General features: G+C 39.1%; 1 protein-coding gene across 3 annotated transcripts in view; it reads right to left on the bottom strand.

Annotated features, from left to right (window-relative positions):
* Window positions 1-20802, bottom strand: part of grip1 (glutamate receptor interacting protein 1) — a 305651-nt gene that overhangs the window by 84662 nt on the left and 200187 nt on the right. For all 3 annotated transcript variants that reach the window (XM_069903992.1, XM_069903990.1, XM_069903991.1), the window contains exons 3-5: window positions 10328-10463; window positions 7943-8088; window positions 2465-2548 (exon numbers count right to left, since the gene is read on the bottom strand). In XM_069903992.1, coding sequence (XP_069760093.1) covers window positions 2465-2548; window positions 7943-8088; window positions 10328-10463 — 366 coding nt within the window. The remainder of the gene's footprint in view (window positions 1-2464; window positions 2549-7942; window positions 8089-10327; window positions 10464-20802) is intronic.

Below are 20802 nucleotides of genomic sequence, written 5' to 3'. Positions count from 1 at the left end.
GTGAGGGGCGGAGTGAATTTAAATCCCTTTTCCCCCTTGGAGAATAAGACTTGACTTTTGCACTTAATTGAATAAAAATGTTTTGAAATCTTATTTTTATGTACTGGTGACATTTACCCTTCCGTTGTTTCTTGCAGCAGAATCCTGTTTGTCTCATTTTTCCCCTCAGCTCGCCAGAGTCCAGCCATTCTTTCTTTCAGATAATTATCCACTTCCATCTTGAATGGTACAATTAAGTTGACCATCACTTCTACCACCTAACCCTAATCATTCAAAATATTTAAAAGATGTTTCTCGTGTTATTTACTTTGCTACTCATTTCCATCCTAAGTCCTGATGAAGGGGGTTTTTGGCCTGCAAAGTTGGATTTTTCTCCTCCCAATGATGCTGCTCGACCGAGTTTCCTCCAACAAATTGTGTGTGTGTTGCTAAGTTCTGCCCCAAAGGCCAACAGTTTCCTCTCTCTGCTGCTTTTCCTCTTCATGATCTCAGATATTTCTCGCAACCTATTTTGTTCCATGAAGGATAAGTGCAGTCCCTCCAGTTTAATCACAAAACCAAGGTGCTTCACTGGTAGAAACATTTGAGTAAATCTCTTCAGTGTACCCTCTAAAGCCTTCCCTTCGTTCCTCAGAAGTGTGGGCCCCACAACTCAATCTCTGATCAAATCAGTGTCCTGAAGGCTGATCTTTGGTGCAGTCAACAAAAGATTCTGGCGAAACTCGGAAGTCAGGCAGCATCTACAGGAAGTTAAATACAGTCATCGTTTCCCTTTGTCAGGAATGTGGAAAATGAATATAAAGTGTGTGGGGGAGGGGGGGTGGAGGGAGGTGGAATGATCTTTTCTAAACCCATGAACTGTCACTGCACTTTTCCCACCCATCCTCCTTTAAGGATTCTGTCCATTCTTCCAGCTGCTCCCAGGATGAGGCCTTCCATTCCAGGACATCTGAGATGTCCTCCTCCTTCAGAAAATCTGGCTTTCCCTTTATTGCCGTCAACTCAACTCCCACCCATATCTCCTCTATTTCCTGCCCATCTGCTCTGGCTCCTTCCCCTCCGCAAACATAACAAAGACAGGGCTCTCCTCATCCTTACCCAGCACCCCACCTGCCTTTGCATCTAACATCTTATCTTCTGCAATTTTTGCCACCTACAACAGGAGCTCACCGCCAGACACCCATTCTCCTCCCCTCTTCACTTTCTGTAGGGATCGCTCCCACCATGACTCCCTCCCCTTCTCCCATCAGAAAACTATCTTTCTTAGCCCTCTGTGTGCACCTATTTATAAAATTCAGAACCCCATGTGCTTTCTTCAACCACTTTCTCGACTTGTTTTATTTTAATAAGCCCAGATCAATCCACTTTGGTAAATCTAAAACTGAAGATGTTGGAAATTTGAAGCAAATGTTGAAAATTTTGGGGACACTCAACTGGTCAGACACCAGGTGTGGAAAGAGAAATAAAGTAAACATTTCAAGTTAAAAGACTCTTTTCACCAGCAGGGTCTTATTCCCTTTTTTTAAGAATTGTACTTTTGGTTTACAGTCTCTTAAAAATGTAGACCTTTGCACTCTTCAGGATTAGTGGAGAAAATCACAGATTCAACTTTCTGATCTCGTTGTTTTGGGAGATAAGTATTGGTGTCACAAACACAGTTACAAAACAATGTTATAAATCCACTCATGTCACACTGTAATACATAACTTGCCATACAACCTTCAAGATTGCATAGATATTGCTACTATCTTGAGGATTAACTGCTTCGAGAGTAATAGAATATTTTCACTTGCACTTCACATATTATGCACTAAAAATAACCCACGGTGCAAGACTCTTGAGAAGAGCAAAATTGGCCTGCCAGTACCAATCACAGCAACACCCAAATATGAATATTGGTTTTCAGAAATAAGATGAATTTTCCCCAATCTTATCACACTCTTTCTTTAATAAAATCAACTTGATTCTATCAGACCCATCTAGTTTCCTTCATGCTGCAACTCAAAATACAGATTTTTCTTGTAAACCAGTTGTCATGACAACAGCCTCAACGTGCTGGGGTGGGTGGGTGGGGGAATAAATATTAAAATTTGCACCAAGCATGGCTATCTACGGAGCATCACCAATTTCTGATGGGATGGTAAGAGCCCGGTGAACTCCAACACCCCATTTTCACAGTAATAAATCAGCGTGCAATGTGCCATTTGACATAACACATTTCCACGCCGACATTAGATCAAAGGATGTGCAGGGTTGAGAAATTCATAAGTGTTCGAAGTGAAATTAATAAATAAAGAGAATATCAGTTATATTTTGTGAATTTTAAAACAAAAAACACAGGTATAAAAGGGGCATAACAATATTTATATATTTTTTTTAATGACTCAATGAAACCAAGCATCAAATAAGGGTTACAAGGTGAAATAATGCCTGCTACAATGTACTACTAAATGGACATCCTCACCTCTTATCACAAATCCAAATGTATTGCCTTCTTTGTGTAAAGTCACTTCTACAGTTTTCAGAATAATACCTGCACCTTGCACAGCTGGAAAAAAAAGAAAACATATCATTCTGAATCACTGGGAAATGGATGTAGTACCAACATGAATGTCAAAGCTGATCACGCCAAAGAGCATTTAGCTGCACACCCCTTTCCTGCTTTCTTTGATCCTACTGCATGCGTGAATGTCTTTGCTGTGAGGCTACTGCCGACCATTCCTGTGCACATTAGAGCATAAATGCAGTTGAAGAGTGACTCACTGCTGTGGAGTTTGTAACGTGATCGCTAGTACTCGGAGACTTGTGAGAAGCACAACTAACGGCCAGTATTTACAGAGGTCTCCAGGTGAATCTGGGGGAAGGTGGTTGATATTGGGACTGATGGGGGCGGAGTCAAGAGGAGGGGGTGGGTCGGCTGTCTACTTTACACACAGACAGTGAATTCCAGTTCACTGCAGAGTTGCTTTCAGGTATTCCAAGGACTTATGGGTAATGTAAAATTGTTAACAGTTCTCCATGCCACTTCATTCATACGGAGTGCAGGAAGTGGGAGCACCCAAAATATTTTCTGCTATGTTATTGAAATTCTGCACTATCCACATGCCTGGAGCGTAATGGGCTTGTAAAATAGTCCCGGGATGAATCGGAGAAGGTCTCATATAATAATCGGACATACATTTCCTGAAGCTCACTCTGCTGTTCAATAAAGCCATGCCTGATCCTGCACTTTAAGTTGATGTACCAATCAGATTCCTATCGTCTCAACATAGAATACAGTTAACGACTGGGCAATAAAAGCCCTCTGAGGTAGACTGTGCTGGAGTCAATGATGTCTCGGGCAGTTGCAGGACATCCTGAAAGAGGAGGGTGAACAGCCAGAGATCCTTGTGCAGGAGCAATGAGTTTCTTGTCACATGCATTGTACAATGTTCACAGAAACCAAAATTTTTATTTGTGGAAAAAAAGCAATAAATATTAAAAAGATATAATAAATACAATAGAGAGAAAATAAATAATCAGTTACCAGAGTGCAAGAAAAAAGTGGCATCACAGTAGGAGCCCTTTTGTGTTGTAAGGAGAGGTACCAACGACATTGGCAGGAGAAGGGATAAGGGTCTGCCACCTCAGTTTATGGTGGCAGATAGCTGTTTAAAGAGCAGAATCTCAAAGGTTGTAATCTCTGGCATGCTTCCTTTTCCATGAGGTTTAGGAAGAGAAGAATAGGTCTTCTATTGGTTGAAGGGATAGTGCAAGAGGATGGGTTAACCAACATCCTTGTCGGAAGCTTTGGGAATAAGGCATAGAAATTATGATGGATACAAATAGGGTGAACTGCAGGAAACATTTCCCATAGGAGAGGGAGGTAAAGCTAGATGAGATAGGTTTAGGATAAGGGACACGGTGTTTCGAGAGGATGCGAAGGGGACTTTCTTCACCCAGAGAGTTATGAATACCTGGAATGCATTGCCTGAGATGATGGTTAAAGCTGGATCACTGACAGTATTGAAGGAATATTGAGAAAGTACTTGAATCACATGGGCATAGAAGGCTGAAGGATGGGATTAATACAAAAAGGTGCCCAGTGGTCAGAGTCGAAGGGTTGGCTAAATTGCCTGGTGCTATGCTGTACAATTTGATGACAGTTCAGTAAAACTCCACTGAAAATGAAACGTGTTCTGTTTGGTCCTGAGTAGCTAACCAGTGATGTTGAAAGTATTACCCCAGTTCAATATTTTTGGATTCTTCAGTCTGAATAAGTTGATTTGTCACTGCACCAAACTCTAGTAAGTGTAACAAGAGTCAAATAAATTCTGATCTCAAAGTCATTTTATCACAATTATTTTAAATTCTTTGTTATTGATGGTGGGAAACAGACCTCTCAATTCATTCCATCAAAACTGGACAATTTTGAGCACCTATTTAATCTCACCATTGCTCTATCAACCCAAAGGGGAACTACCACCGTGTCTGGTCCCTCTGGGCAGTCAAGACTACTGATCTCTTATTCTCCTCTTCATACTCTCGAAGAACTGGACATTCTTGAGAAAGAGTGTGTCTGAGAAATAGCCATACTTCAGCAGTTTAATTGCTTGCCTTCCTTACCTTTATGTTTTTTTTTAAATCTATGGAGCTTAGACATGTAAACTTCCCTTTATGTGTCTGTCACCTTCTATAAATCTGTTCCAAAATTCATCACTATTCTTCAATGGTCAAATACCATCTCACCCCAACCCCCTCCCCCCCCCCACCTCACTTTAAGAACCACTGCGCTCCTCGGACTACTGTGATGTTATGGTCCACACTTGATCACTATATTCCCAGGTTTTGTGTCATATGCCAATTTTGAAATTATGACCCTATAGACCCAAGTCCAAATCATGAACACAAAATAAAAAGGGCAATCTGCAACTACTTCAGTCTACTGAGCAATGGTCTATTGTTCCCTGCACTCTAAATCATACATTAAACATGTGGGAACTACGTATGCCATTGAAAGCTCTGCCTCTGCTTTCAGATTGCTTATTTGATAGAGTAAGATTTCCTCCACCATCCACAGGCAAACTGAAGCCATAAAACAACACATTTTTACCATCAGTTTTATCATCTTTTCCTAAGAAATCTGGCAGCCTGGTGACCTATATGACCTGAAGCTGCGTTTCCAAACTCCCACCCACTTCTACCTTGCTAAAATAATTTGCTTCTCACCATCTTCAGCCGCCGCCTCTGAAATTCTCGAAAAGCCCTCGTTATCCGCAGATGATCATTCCAGAGCCAGCCTTACATCCTCTCCTCAGACTGAACCTCTGCTTATCTAATGTGCTGTTGACAGGACCCTAATCCCTAACTATGTTCTGCTCAATGATAGCTCCTAATCCCGTAATTTATTACATTTTAAATGTCTAATCTCATCTTTGACTTCTTTCCAAGCCACACCTTGCAACCCAGCTCTGCAACCAGCCCGATTGCTTCACTCATTCAATTTAGGCCCTTGCCAACGCACCCCAACCACCCTCTCTTCATTTCTTTATTGGCAGTCATGCCTCTCGTTACCTGGATTCTGACACGGCCTTATTCTTTTCACCTCTACACTTGCAAACAAGTCCTCAACACCAACCATTTTAACGAAGAATGGTCACCCTCCCAAAAATCTCCCAAGTCTTGACATCCAACTTTGTCCAAGTAACTCTCTTTAAAGGATCTTTGGATAATTTTCTGCACTAAATATCAACAAGTAAGCTACCTTTAAATTAAAAAAATACATCTTCAACTATAATGGAGTGTGCAAATTCACTGAAACCATGGGCTTGGCTCAAAAACAGTGTGAGCACTTCACATCCAAATGGAGTGGATTTCAAATCCTTCAAAATCAACAGTTAGTGTAGTGGTTAGCACAACGCACGACCTGGGTTCAAATCCAGCACTGACTGAAAGGATTTTATACATTCTCCCTGTATCTTGTGGATTTTTTCCTACATTTCAAAGACATATGGGGTTAGTAGGTTAATTGGTCACATGAATGTATTTGGGAGGCATGGACTTATGGGCCTATGCAGTATCTCTAAATTAAAGAAGTGATCAACAACTAATGATTCTTTGAAAATACAGCAGGACACACGTTAATTTAAAAGATATTCAACTGTGACAACCATTTCCTTTGCAACATTTTGAACTTTCATGGAACGCCTTGGGGTATTTTAGGATTAGGATATGTCTCTATCAGTTATTTTTGGTGCATTGCAATACAGCACAGAATTTTTTTTTTAAAGCACCAGCATTGATTCTTAAAGACAACAAATGGAAATGAAAGAAAAAACACTTGGTCAACAGGCTAATTAGCTGTTTTGAAATGAGTTTTTGCATATTTTGTTTCCACTGTAAGTAACTAATTCTAATGAGAAATATTGTGCTTAACAAAGTAAAGTAATTGTATTTGTAGAAAATAATTTGCAATCTGTTTGAGTCTTAAGACTGTGAAGAAGAGATAGATCTAGGCCATTATAAGACAGTTATGCTCCATGTGCAAGAGGGAATACACTTCCACTCTATTTAATATTGTCTTTAGGCTCTCCAAGTAGGAATGGTTTGATTCCAATTTAAGATAAAGTTTAAAAAAAGTCAAGTAGATGGAATTAATGACAATTTAAGTCAACTCTAGGAAGAAGACTAATAGCAGTATTCTTCTAACCTTTTTTTTCCAGGCTGACTTGGAGAACATTTCAGCTCTGATTATATTGTACATGTCTCAGATGATTCGGTTGCTGTCAGTGAGGAAGCCAAAAACGTGAGAAATATTGCAGCTTTGATTATCTGACTGGAAATCCCTCATAGTGTGGTGATTCCTGCTTGAAGTTCCAGATTATGCTTATTCCTTTTTACAGCACTGATTGCTGCAGAGCCCACCATGTCACCAGGCTGTCTTATCAAGCCATCATAATGCAGCATGCAATCCATTAGAGGGATTGTTGAAAGTGCAGATAACAGCCATGACTTCAGTATGTGCAGTAGGCTGGCATATTAGCATAGTATTAAAGAGAGCACTGGGGCAATCTTTTGATCAATCTCAAAGAAGCAGGGAGTCCGAGTGAACCACCTCATTCAAAAATGCATATTGAAATTTTTGGTGTTACTGTTTGGAATTGTCCAACATGTTTCCTTGATTAATATGAGGAACCTTTAATTAATTCTGTCCAAAATGAAAAGAAAGAAAATAAAGGTGTGAATTTAGTTGCATAACAAACCCTACTTTCTTTTTGATTTACCTGAAAGCTATTTACTGCTATTTAAAAACTTTTGAAGACCAGAAAGACTTAAAAATTTGGGAGCCATTCTGCATATCGCGAATTGTACAAATGGCAATATGATAGCTTGCAAATATTAATTATTGTATGATGTTGGCTGAAGGACCAGCAATTGCTAAATCACCAAAATTGGGTTTGAGACTAGAACTTTCTATCTCGGGTGAGTGTTAACAATGGAGAACCAGCAAACAAAAATGCTTCATGTATTTTGAGGAATATGACAGATTTTTTTTCTTATTATTTGGCACTTTCATCAACTAAAATAGACTTACAAGTCCAAATCACACCACATTAATAAATGAATGCCCACTAACAGAAAATCAGTTTTCAGATTAGGTATTTTAATTTCTTGCAGTATTTCATTGATTTTGTTTCTTGTTTTTCCTAGTTATGAAATTAACAAAATATTGAGACTGCTAAAGCAAAAGTTCAGTGTTTAAAACATTTACAAATCAAGCATTAATCATTGAAAAGGGATTGAACATGATTGAACGGTTTAAGCCTTAGCTTTATGCTAAATGCATAAAGATAAATGAACAGATTTTGGCCTCTTGAATAGTCAAGTTCACGTTTTAAATATTATTAACTTTAACAATACATAATTCAAAAATTATCACGAGAAAGAAATCAGAGTTACTCACAAACCGGCGGCAGTTCATATTCCACTTCAAGGACTACTCTCTCCCCAACATTCTTCAGGAGACTGATGATCTCATCATGCCTGAATTTGGTCAAGTTGATTCCATTGACAGATTTTATGTAATCTCCAATATTTAACTGATCACTTCTGTAAGTGAATGCCATAGTATATTAGATTGGCCCTCGTGTTTTAGACAAGGCAAACTGGAACACATCATTCTATCCACTTCTTTGAAAGCTAATTTCTCACATGTCAAATATATTGAAAATACTTGACGAATCCTTAATTTATAACCATCACTCAACGTAGCCAGGAAATGCAGTTTCCAAATCCTGCAAAACTCAGTCAATGATAAATATTACTGTCCCTCTCTTTGAAAATACTGTTTTGCTTCATTAATCACGAAAATAATTACCTGCTTGATCACGAGAGGACCAAGTCCTGACAACTAATGTTTGCAACATAAAATAAATATAAAACTGTTAGCATGAACTTAAACCATTCTGAGTAGATGTTAGCTCTGTCAGCCTGGTTGAAAATAAACACCAAGTCACTCAATTGATAATGAATAATTATAAAAGTGTGGTTAATGATGCCCTAACAATATTTAGTATCATATTAATTATTACTTTGAATAACACTTTGCTCTTTGTAGTTTTATTCATGAGCAGTTGAGCGATTTGGTGCTTTCTCTTTATTTTTCTTCACTCCAAGGTTTGCCACTCTCAAGTTTAAAGTCATTTTGAGCCTCTCCCTCTTCAAGCCGTTATTGACCTCAATCATTGTGTAGTCACGGCTTGTATGATACTCTTTTACTATTTGATTAGCCACTTTTACACTTACATCCCACTAGATTGGCTGTTCAGTGACCTGGGATAGGAATGGGGGTTTGGCTTTTCACACTTGACCATTCTTAACTGGGACACTGAACGCTTTCACATTTGCAAGGAGCCACCCCCAGGGTTAGGACTGTTCTACCTTCTACCAGTGGCATCATGATACATTGAGCTATGGTGGACCTGCCCTAAATCCTAATCAATGTATTATGATCTTATATTTGAAAATAATTAATCATACCTAATTGTAACATAACTAAGCTTTATGTACAGCACAGTATGAGCCCTTCAGCCCATGTTGTTGTTGTGCCGACCTATATAAACCTTTATAAGGAACTGTGGGAAGGTGCTCACAATGGATAGCAATAGTGGACAAGTTTTAAACATCATGGGAAAGTTGGTAGCACTATAGAGCACAATTCTACAGTGAGGGAATGTCAGTAGCTTTTTCCCATGGTCTGTATAAATTGTATGCTGCAGTGCTACCAATTTTCCCACACGGTTTAAAAATTGTCCGCTAATGCTGTTTATTTCCTCTCTCTCTCTCTCACTCTCTCTCCCCCCTCCCCCCCCCCCCCCCCCGTTGCTACTTTCCCACGGCAGTTTATACCTTCATTTTAATCTTTTCTTCCTTCAGGTTTTTGCACTTACACAAAAACTTGGGCCATTTCAATCCCACAATTCAATTGCCCGTTTCACACTTGCCTGATGCTGGTGCCTGCAGATGCCAGGGATTGTACTAGGGGTCGGGGCAGCTAATCCCCGGTATGAGATGATGTCATCGAACACCAGTGTTGAACTGATTTTGGTTTCACAGTAGACACTTTAAAGGCCGATTGGCCATTCATTCCTGGGATCACTTGCAAGTGTGAAAGGGGCTATTGATAAATTATTCTGTTTTGATCCTTATCACAAACTACAACATTGTCAGATCCTAAGTAACTTTTTAAAACACTGCATTTTAAAAACAGTTTAAAACACATAACAGAAAATCAATCGCCATTCCATATGATGTGTTGAGCTTCCCCAAGCCAATGTAAAAATTATACGGTACCATTGAAAAAAAATCCCAAAGGACTTCTTTATTTACTTCACTAAATTTGAGGTATTGAACAAATCAAATTCTTTTAGTGAATAAATGCCTAGAAATGCATCCATGGTCAGTATTGTTAACACCATATGCTTTACCCTAACTCTGAAATTCATTCTGTTCCCACATGGCCACAGATCAAGAATAATTTTATCTTTGAAAGGCAACTCCTTTAAGTCTGTCGCAACAAATATGCAATTAATTATATTTCTCGAGTCAATAATTATTATGAGCTGAAAACAATGAACATTCTTTCAGTTTATTTCATTAAAGGTGACTCAATTAGCAAGCAGTTGCACCTCTTCAGCCCTGGCGTTTTCTGAAGGAAATCCACAAGGTTTCAGAGGTTAAAAAGAATAAGAAATACAAATCATTATTCCACAAAGATTTCATAAACCCCAATGAAGCTCATTCAGCTGTGAACCCGCACTAGTCTCTTGTAATAAGAATAGTAAATTACCTTGCAGCAAGTCCTCCAGGTCGTAGATTGGATACTCTTGGCTTCCCTTCCTTGTCTATTCCACCTGATACAGTGAGCCCCAGGGTGCTACCTTCTTTTTTCATCAACTCAACTATAGTTTGACCAATGAATTCCTCTGCAGAGAAAACACAAAGATTGTCTTAATCTTCTTTCGCACGGAAATACAGAAATTTCTCTTTGCTTGCAATTTTGTTTTCTCCCTCACCAAAAGAACTGCTTTGAAAGCAGAAAGCATTCGATGAAGGATCACAGACCTGAAACATTAACTCGGTTTCCCTTTCTGAGACGCTTCCTGACCTACAAGTAAAAAAACGCGACGTTGAAGAAACTCAGCAGGTCGAACAGCAGAGTTTCTCCAACACTGTGTTTTTACTTCAATCACAGCACTTGAAGACATTTGTGTTTTACTCCTTGCTACCTGACCTGCTGCGTTTACAGCATTTTCATTTTTTATTTCAAATTTAAATCCTTTGCAGCTTAGTAACTTCATACTACATACACTCGACCATCAACGTGCTTAGAACACTCATCCTTCCATTTGGAGACAAGAATGTTGCCCCATTCTCTGTCGAGTCCAAACATAACACTCCATGAATTTGTATAGATGGGATTAGAATAAATTGTAATTGATACAGATTTGTAAAAACTGTTGGTCTCGTGTATAAACTGTTGAGTTCAATTTTGAAAATTATAAATAAAATATTCAAAAGAAATGTTGCCCAATTCCTTGTTAGAGCTAGCAAGGAAAAATTGGAAGCGCCAAGGGTAGATCTACTGCTGATGTTGAGAAATATTGGTGACGTGATGGAGAGAAGGTATTTGAAGGGAAAGTGAGCCTGGTGAGAGGAGACCCATCTGAGTCGACGACAGTGAAGAGAGATTGAATGGTCGCGGTGTGATCTTTGTATCAAAAGCTTCACACGTAATGAAGCGTGGGAAGGATGGATTAAGTTTGCCATGCAAGATGGTAGGGTGGTGATCATTCAAATGAACCATGTGGATTTCTACCTTCTAGAACTTTTGTCTTGTTTTTTTTCTGAAGGATATGGTGTGATAGTTTATGAAGTTGGAAGGATCAAGGTTTGGCTCCTGGAGGTGATATCAGATTTGAAGGAAAAGAGGAAGTTTTCCCAGACAAAAATAAATTAATGATATCAACATGGGAGTAGTAGCAGTTTAGTTGGGAAAGATTCTGAGGAGGTAATGAGTCAAGAACTTCAAGATGAGAGAGAAGAGAAAGTTTGGGCTCACAACTAGGACAGGATTAAGTTTGCTTGTTAGGAAATGAGGAGAGAAGGAACAGAGACAACTACACAATGGGTCTTAGTTTGAGTGAGGCAGACCCAGGAGTTCCAGATTTAAGGATTTAAGACGATGAAGGTGATATGTTGAAGGCAAAATTTTATGTCAGAAATACCTGCATCCATTGCTGGTTCCAATCAATTGGAAACCCTTCCATTCTATTTGCCCTTAGATGGGAGATAAGATCACCCTGGGGATAACAGTCAATTATAGGTGACGGGTTACGGTTGAAACATATATTTTGTTTTGAAATTAGTGGCTTCAATGTGCAACATACGGCAGCAAATCTTTCTCATTGTGACTAAGGAAGAAGGAGGATTAAAGATTTTTTTTACCCTATCTGCTTCAACCTAGCACCCACCTATCTGTCTCCCCCAACTCACTTCCTCCTGAACCCGGCCCTACCGGTCTGTCATCCTTAACCTCTCTTTCATCCACCAATCACATACTGCCTCTCGTCTCACCCCTTTCCCTCTCCTATCTATACCAGCTAGCTTCTCTCTCCACTACAAGTCCTGATGCAGGGTTTCGATCTGAAATGTCAACCCAAGTGCTGCTTGCACTACTTAGTTCCTGAAGCAGTTTGTTTTGTATTTTGCTTAATGACCTTGCAGAGAGTGCCATCACTGTGGTGGAATCTCTCCTTCTACCCTGTAACATAACAATCAAGAGCAGATCTCAGATGCTTTAATGAAAGTGACGATGGTCAGAAATCTGAAGCAAACCCATTAGTAGGAGAGAAACTTCAATTAGATCACTCCCTGGATTTCTCTTTGGGCCAGGTAACAAAGCAATGAGTGTAGCCCGATGCTGAAACCACATTTGTATTTTCATCATGAGGCGATAGCACAGGTTTAGAGCCATGTTTCACAAAAGATTCATCACATTTGACAGTACTGCTTCTCACAGCAATCACAGTGTGCTAGCTTTGTCCCTTTATCTCCTGAAACAGACAGGAGTAAGACATCTTCATGCAGCACAGAAAAACATCCGCTTCCTCCAAAAAACACTCTGTGAGATGCTGTGAAGACAAATAGAACTGCCATGGTTATGCTGATCAGAATGAATATCACAATCTGAGGAAATCATTAGCCTGTCAGTAAGAAAACCCGATAAAGTGACCGAACTGTGCTTCCGGAAATGTCAACAGCAGCCAAGATGAAATGGTAAGTGCGGAACTCGTAACCCTGTTGCTCTAGGGGAGAACCTTCATTAAAATGAAAGCAGCAATTTAATGTGGAGATGGAGCACCACCTTCTCAAGGACATTAAAGAATAGGCAATGAGTTGACTTTTGCATCAATAGCTTAAAATGAAGCAATCTGCTGCAGAGATTCAGATGAAATGCAACAATAACAAAAAACACGAAACTGAAATTTTTTTTTGAACATTGTATTTAAGAATTTTAAAACCACATCCATGTATACAATTTAACAAAAGTAAAGAAAAAAAGTCAAATACCTACCACTCATCCCTCCAACACTCCCCAAAATATCAAAGAAAAGAAAAATGTTAGGAGAATGTCAAAAAGAAATATGTCTCAATACAAATAATAATGGAACTGTGGGTTACCAACAGGACGGGCTTTCAGAGAGGCCCTCAACTTTTGTAAATATTGTAAATATGAGCTCCATATTAAGTAAATTATGTTATTTTCTCAAGTGGAATACAAGAGCACAATTCGGCGTGCCCCGACTCCATCCCCAAATCCATATTTGATTTCCAAGTAATGGCTATGTACTTCCTAAAAAAAAACTGCTAAATCTAATTGTAAAAATTAAGTCTAATTTAGGTCTAACCACTTTGATATATAACCCAACAAAAATAACATCAGATCCTGTGGGAGTTTTACCCCTAATATTTTCTCTAAGAAATTTCTTACCTCTAACCATAAAGGACACTTCTAAGTAGAATGCAAAATCAAACCAACTTCCTGATCACATTTAAAACAAAAATCAGATAATGTTGGGTTCAACTTCAAAAAAAATTTTGAGGAGTTAAATATAAAGTGAAAATCTGTGGAAATGCAAACAGAGCCATAATTTCAGGACCAAAAGCTTTCAGCAGAATTGGGTGAGAGAGAGAGAAGGCATGGCAAGAAAGGAAAATAAATATCTTTAATATTGTTTTGACATGACTGATTATGTCTGTGTAAATATGTGTTGATAGCAAGCTTTGGGACATGCCCCATTGTCCCGACTACAAATAAAAAGAGAAAATCTGAGCCAAAATCACACACAGAAATACAGCAAAAATCCCCTCTATCCACAGTTCAAGCCACAGGCAACCCAAACCAACCGGAAAAAAAAAAAAAATTAAGAATAAATAAAAGTTTAAAATTGTAAAAGCAGATGTTCTCTGAAGCAACACACAAGCCCTTGGTGAACGTGGGATCAAACATTCAACCAATGGAATCCCCGGTCGTGCTTTGCCTGCAGCAGCTGTTTGAAAGAAGTTGTGTTTGAATAAAATGGCATCGCCCAGGATGAAGAGTTGGTTGATGCTGCTCGCTGCTGGGGTGAATCTCTTAACGTGTCTCCTTATCCTTGCTTAGTAAGAGGCTTTATCTTTAATAGTATAATAGTAAGGCATTTTTGGGGGGTGACGCGCTTAATTACGATGGCGGCTTGGTTAGCGTAACGGGTAGCAACAATGTTGGTACAGCATCAGCAGCTGGGGTTAGAACTTAAATTTAAATTTTGTAACTTACAAGAATTATGTGATGAAGTGAAATATAAATAATTGTGGACAAAACAATTGATGTACTTACTTTACATCAAATTACTTTACATTTTGCACTGTCTTTTATCTTTTAAACCGTTTATTTTTAATACTGGTGCATTAGTTAGGCATTGTAAGCGTGAGTCTCAAGCAACTGGAAAATTTGCATATCCACCATCTCCCAGCCCCTATAGGTGCTGGATAGTTAGTTCTGTAAAAATACAAACTGAAGTTCAATAATTCTGTGATTTGGCGGGGGTGGGGGGGGCTGCCCCAATTAAAGATGAGGTTTTTCTAATCAAGCTTCCACTGGGCCATGGTAATGGAGGCCACAGACAGAGAGGTCAGAGTGAGAGTGGATTGGAGAGAGGACTGGAATCAGAGCTCCAAGTTGCTCCTGTGGACTGAAACCAGGTCTTCCACAGTGGTTACCTAATCTGCATTTGATTTCTTCAGCCTAAAGGAAGATGTTGAGAGAAAGGAATCAGGTTTGCTAATAATAGCACAAAGGTGGGGGTGTTTGTTGCCTAGCGACTCATGTTGAGATGTTTCCTTGAGAGTGTTCCTGCCTCAACAGTGTTTGAAAGGAACCTTCATTCCCAGCTGTCTTATCCGGCACCACCGTAGCATCTTCTGCTGTTTATACAGCTTTTCCCTCCCATGCCAATCGAAATGAGCTCCCAGGTATAACAGACCTATCACAATGACTGCGAGGAAGCCATCAAAACAATCCTGAGCTCTATGCATCCTGCACCTTGTGATGAATCTGTGTCCCCATGTCCGACTATTTTGACCATATTGACATTGCATTGAAGAACTCAGTCCATTTTTTTCTGGAGCAGTCTCATGAGGAGCGTGAGCAGGCTGAGAAACTGATAAAGCTACAGAACCAGCGAGGAGGTCACATCTTACTCCTGGATATCAAGGAACCAGATCGTGATGAATGGGGAAGTAGTTTGGATGCAATGCTATGCTCTTTGGAGTCGTAAAATAGCAAGAAAAAAAATTTCCTGTGTAAATGCGAACAGAACCATAATTTCAGGACTAAAAGCCTCCAGCAGAACTAGTTGAGAGAGAAAGCATGGTGGAAAAGCAAAATAAATCTCTAATATTGTGTTTGCCAATTCTCTTCTTTTTGTTGTATCTTCCCTTGTTGTTAGTTCTTTTTCTGTACTTACTATCTCCCTTTCCAACTATTTCCCGATTGTAGTCCTTTTTCATGTTAGTTACATAACTTATTATCTGCCCTCTAATGAAACCTTTCATTGCATCCCATAATATAAATTTGTCTTTCACTGATTCCGTATTTATTTCAAAGTACATTTTAACTTGGCGTTCAATAAATTCTCTAAATTCCTGTCTTTTAAGTAGCATGGAGTTTGATCTCCATCTATATGTTCTCGGTGGGATGTCCTCCAGTTCTATTGCTAATAACAGAGGTGAATGATCAGATAACTATCTAGCTTTATATTCCGTTTTCCTAACTCTCCTTTGGATATGGGCTGACAACAGGAACAGGTCAATCCTTGAGTATATTTTCTGTCTACTCAAATAATATGAGTATTCCTTCTCCTTTGGGTGTTGCCTCGTCCATATATCCAAAAGTTGCATTTCCTGCATTGATTTAACCATAAATTTGGCTACTTTGTTCTTTTTGCTAGTCTTTTGTCCAGTTTGATCCACCTTTGGGTCCTAATTAAGGTTAAAATCCCCTCCTATCAATTTATTCCCCTGCGTATCTACAATCTTCAAAAAAATATCTTGCATAAACTTTTGATCCTCTTCATTAGGTTCATATATATTGAACAAATTCCAAAATTCTGACACCTTATCATTACATACCTCTCTGCTGGATCTATTATTTCCTCCACTATTTTGATTGGTACATTTTTATTGATTAATATAGCTACACCTCTGGCTTTGGAATTATATGATGCTGCCTTACGTGCCCTACCCTGTTTCTCCTTAATTTATTATGTTTCACTTCAGTTAGATCCGTTTCCTGCATGAATGCTATATCTATTTTTTTCTTTTTTCAGTAAATTTAATAGCCTCTTCCTTTTGATTTGGTTATGTATTCCATTAATATTTTTAGTCATATAGTTCAACATCGCCATCTCATACTGTTTACGCCTCATTTCTACTTCCTCACCACCACCTTTCCCCTTTTCCCCATTTTCATCTCTCAGTTTTCCCTTTTTGAACTCAATGTATGACAACACTTCTAAAATATAAAATACTTCAACAACTTCCACATCTAAAATTCCCTTAACCCCAAGTGTTCCCCCCCCCCCCACCTCTGAGTTGCCCCTTGTCCCTTGCTGGGAAACCACAACTCCCTTCTCCATTCGGATTGTGAACCCGCTTGCAAGCTTCAACTGATTTCGCAGTAACTGTTATTCTCTCCCCCCAACCCCCACCAGAAAAGACTTTTATCTTCACATTTAAACAAAGCTCACCCTCTTTTCTTCTTTTTTCCCCTCTTTTTCCCCCCTCCCTTACTTCCATTTTCTTTCCCTTCTTTAGTTCTTACTTATACATTATTTTTATGTCTTTATATGTAGTTTGTCATCGTTCTTCGTTCTTTCTTTTTTTTTGTTCTTCGTTCTTGTTACTTCACTTCATCTCTCTTTCTGTCCTGCAGGCGTTCTGCAAATTCTCGTGCTTTCTCTGGATCCGAGAACAGTCTTTTGCTCCCCCGGGATAACTATTTGAAGCACAGCTGGATATCTTAACATAAATTTATAGCCTTTTTTCCATAAGATTGATTTTTGCTGTGTTAAACTCCTTCCTCTTTAGGAGTTCAAAACTTATGTCTGGGTAAAAAAATATTTTTTGACCCTTGTATTCCAATGGCTTTTAGTCTTCTCTAATTTTATTCCTTGCCCTCTCCGATATATTTTCTCTTGTCATGTATCCCATAAATTCTACTAAAACAGATCTTGGTTTTTGCTGTGACTGTGGGTTTGGGGCTAGTGTTCTATGTGCCCTTTCTATTTCTATTCCTTCCTGTATTTCTGGCATTCCCAGGACTTTTGGGATTCATTCTTTTATAAATTCTTTCATATTTGTGCCTTCTTCATCTTCCTTTAGGCCCACTATCTTTATATTGTTTCACCTACTATAGTTTTCCATTATATCCATCTTCTGAGCCAACAACTCTTGTGACTCTTTAGCTTTTTTGTCAATTTCTTCCAATTTTCTTCTTAGGTCATTCACTTCCATTTCTATAGCCATTTCTCGTTCTTCCACATTTTCTAATCTTTTCCCTATTTCTGTCATGACCAGCTCTATTCTACTCCTTTTTCTTCTGTACTTTTCATTTCACTAAATTCTAATGTCAACCATTCTTTTAATGCTTTCATTTGTTCTTGAAATTTTTAAAAATCTATATATTGTCCATCTATTTTACCTTCTATTCCACTGTGCAGAGCTTGGTCTTCTTCTTCTTCTGTGTCTGCTCTTGGGTTTGTGTCTTCTACTTCTCTTCCTTGTATCTGTGTCTCTTCTGACTTCCTTGTTGAGCTGCTTGCCTCAGTTTGTTGGGTGTTTATTTTGCATAGCTTCTTTTTGTTGGTCCTCTTCTTCTAGGCTAGTTATCTGTTGGGCTTCCTGTTGCTGTTTTTCTTTCTTATCACTCCCTTTTCCATTGCTTTCCTCTTCTTCCAGCTGAGACCCCTGCTGTCAGGCATCTCTCAGCTGGTCGTTCTGTGCAAATTCACTCCAAAGCTGGGCCCCTCTCCCGTCGTTGTTTTCCTTTTCCTTGGTGTGCACATTGCGCACTTCTGTTTGGCTCAATGAGCCATTTTTGCAGTCCCGCGGTTGGGAGGTCGCAACCCTGCGGAGTCTCCACTAACCTCGGAGAGCAGGCTCCTCTGTCCATGGTGGGTCCCTGCCTCTTCATGCAGGTAAGGCCTTTTCCTTTCTCTTCCAGCATCTTTCCTTTTTTTCGCCATTGTTTTTGGCTTTTCCTTCTTAGGTGCCATTTTCTTTCTTTTCTCCACACCTTTATCTTTTATTTGTTGTGTTTTGTATTTCTTGAGCTTTGATTTTTTTTCCAGTTTATTTCTTATTTTCTGGAGAGGGCAGGTATTCTCCTACCAGCCACTACTCCATCACATGACTCCTCAATCTCTAATATTGTGTTGACGTGACATGGTCTATTCCTTCCTTGAAACTAGAAAGCACAATGTAGTGGAGGAGTTGCAAACTTCAGTTTCAAGTTTATTATTTCTTACTTTTACCATTTCTTGCATTTATTTTAAGGAACCAATCAATCCCAGCTATCTCAAACCGTAAAGTTTTTTTTTCTGGTGAGTTATTGAAAGAAGGAACAGAAATGCAACATCCCGTTCAAATAAATAACCTGCACTTCCAGTACTAAAGTCATGCACTTAGTTTTAGTATCAGCAGATCTTTCGATGAAATATCTCTGGGTCTACCTAAAACGATATTGGGAACAAATTCCAACTCACATACTGTTGCTCCCCCCTAAATGGTAATCTCTTTCCTCAGGGAACGGATCTGGGGCAATTAACATCGATAAGTACAGTGCCCTAGTCAGAATATCCTGTTTCTCAGAATACCATAGTCAAAGAGATATTCCCAAGATCAAAATATTGAATTTTGCCATTCTGTATGTACCCAATTCCCACTCCTGCTATAAATTGTGTGCGTTCTTTCATTGCTGCTATTATATTCCCAAGCTCACTATAAATTGCCGGTGCGACTTTCTCACGCCAACTATAAATTGTGTACGCTGTTTCAACATGTAAAAATATTCCTGCATAGCACACACATGCATATAATATGTGGGGGCTATCTGGTTTGTAAAATGAGTTATATGCATAAAAATATGGTACTCCTGATTGAGGTAGATATAAAAGAAGGCCCGACTTTCCCTGTTCCCTGTGATGTGGCTGAAAACACATTTCAGAAGTATGCTGTTCTCCCTGGCATCATCAGTTAAATGAGCACCTACACCGGATATTGAAAACTATTACAAAGGAGGCATTAGGAGGACATTGGAAAATCAAAAGAAAAGGAAATCAACATGCTTTTTTTGAACAGGAAACAACGTTTAACAAATTCTAGGAGAACATTCAGCATATTTGAATTTTCAGAAGGCATTTGATAAGGTTTCTGCAACAGACAAGAACAAATGGGATTAGAAAAATATATTGGCATGGATAAAGGAGTGGGTAATTTACAGTAAAATGAAAGCAACGGGATAATTGGGTAATTTTTGGATTGGGCCTTTACTCAATGGAATTTAGAAGAATAAGAGCCAACCTTATTGAAACAAGAGATAATGAGAGGAAATGACCATATCATACGGCAGCTCGTTCCACACTCCCACCACACTCCTAGTGAAGAAGTTCCCCTTAAACTTTTCTCCTTTAACCCTAAAGCCATGTCCTCTCGGATTTATCTCTCTTAATCTAAGTGGAGACAGCCTACTCTGTCTATACCCCTCATAACTTTATAAACATCTAACAAATCTCCCCTCATTCTTCTACACTCCAAGGAATAAAATTATAACATGTTCAATCTTTCCCTGTAACTCAACCCTGAAACATCCTAGTAAATCTTCTCTGGACTCTTTCAATCTTACTGATATCCTTCCAGTAATTTAACAACCAGAACTCCACACAATACTCCAAATTTGGCCTCACCAATGTCTAATCCAACCTCACCATAACATCCCAACTCCTTTATTCAGTACTTTTGATTATGAAGGCCAAGATGTCAAAAGCTTTCTTTATAATCCTGTCTACCTGTGGCACCACTTTTAGGGAATTATGTAGCTGTATTCCCAGATCCCTTTGTTCCTCCTCACTCCTCAGTGAGCTACTATTTACTAAGTATGTCCTATCTTGGTTTGTCCTTCCAAAATGCAACACCTCGCACTTGTTTGCATTCAATTCCACCTGCCATTTTCTGTCCCATATTTCCAGTGGTCGAAATACCTCCAATCTTAGTGTCATCAGCAAATTTGCTGATCCAATTTCCAACATTTTCATACAAATCATTGTTATAGAAACAAACAACTCTAGTCCCAGCACCGATCCCTGAGGCACACCAATACTCACAGGCCACCAGTCTGTGAGGCAATCATCCACTACCACTCTCTGTCTTCTCCCATTCAGCCAATTTTGAATCCAGTTTACAACCTCTCCATGGATATCTAGTTCTGAACCTTCTGAACTAACCTCCCATGTGGAATCTTGTTAAAGTCCATGTAGACAACATTCACAGCCTTTCCTTCATCTGCTTTCTTGGCAACCTCCTCAAAAAATCCTACAAGGTTCATTAAACACAACATACCATGCACAAAGCCAATGTTAACCATCCTTAAGCAGCCCTTGGCAATCCAATCTCCCAGGACATCCTCCAATAATTTACCTATTACTGAAGTCAGGCTCACTGGCC

Source organism: Narcine bancroftii, chromosome 11, assembly GCF_036971445.1.
Source record: "Narcine bancroftii isolate sNarBan1 chromosome 11, sNarBan1.hap1, whole genome shotgun sequence".
NCBI classification, from domain to species: Eukaryota; Metazoa; Chordata; class Chondrichthyes; order Torpediniformes; family Narcinidae; genus Narcine; species Narcine bancroftii.
Note: the sequence above shows the minus strand (reverse complement) of the source record. Positions and strands in the feature narration are given on the sequence as shown.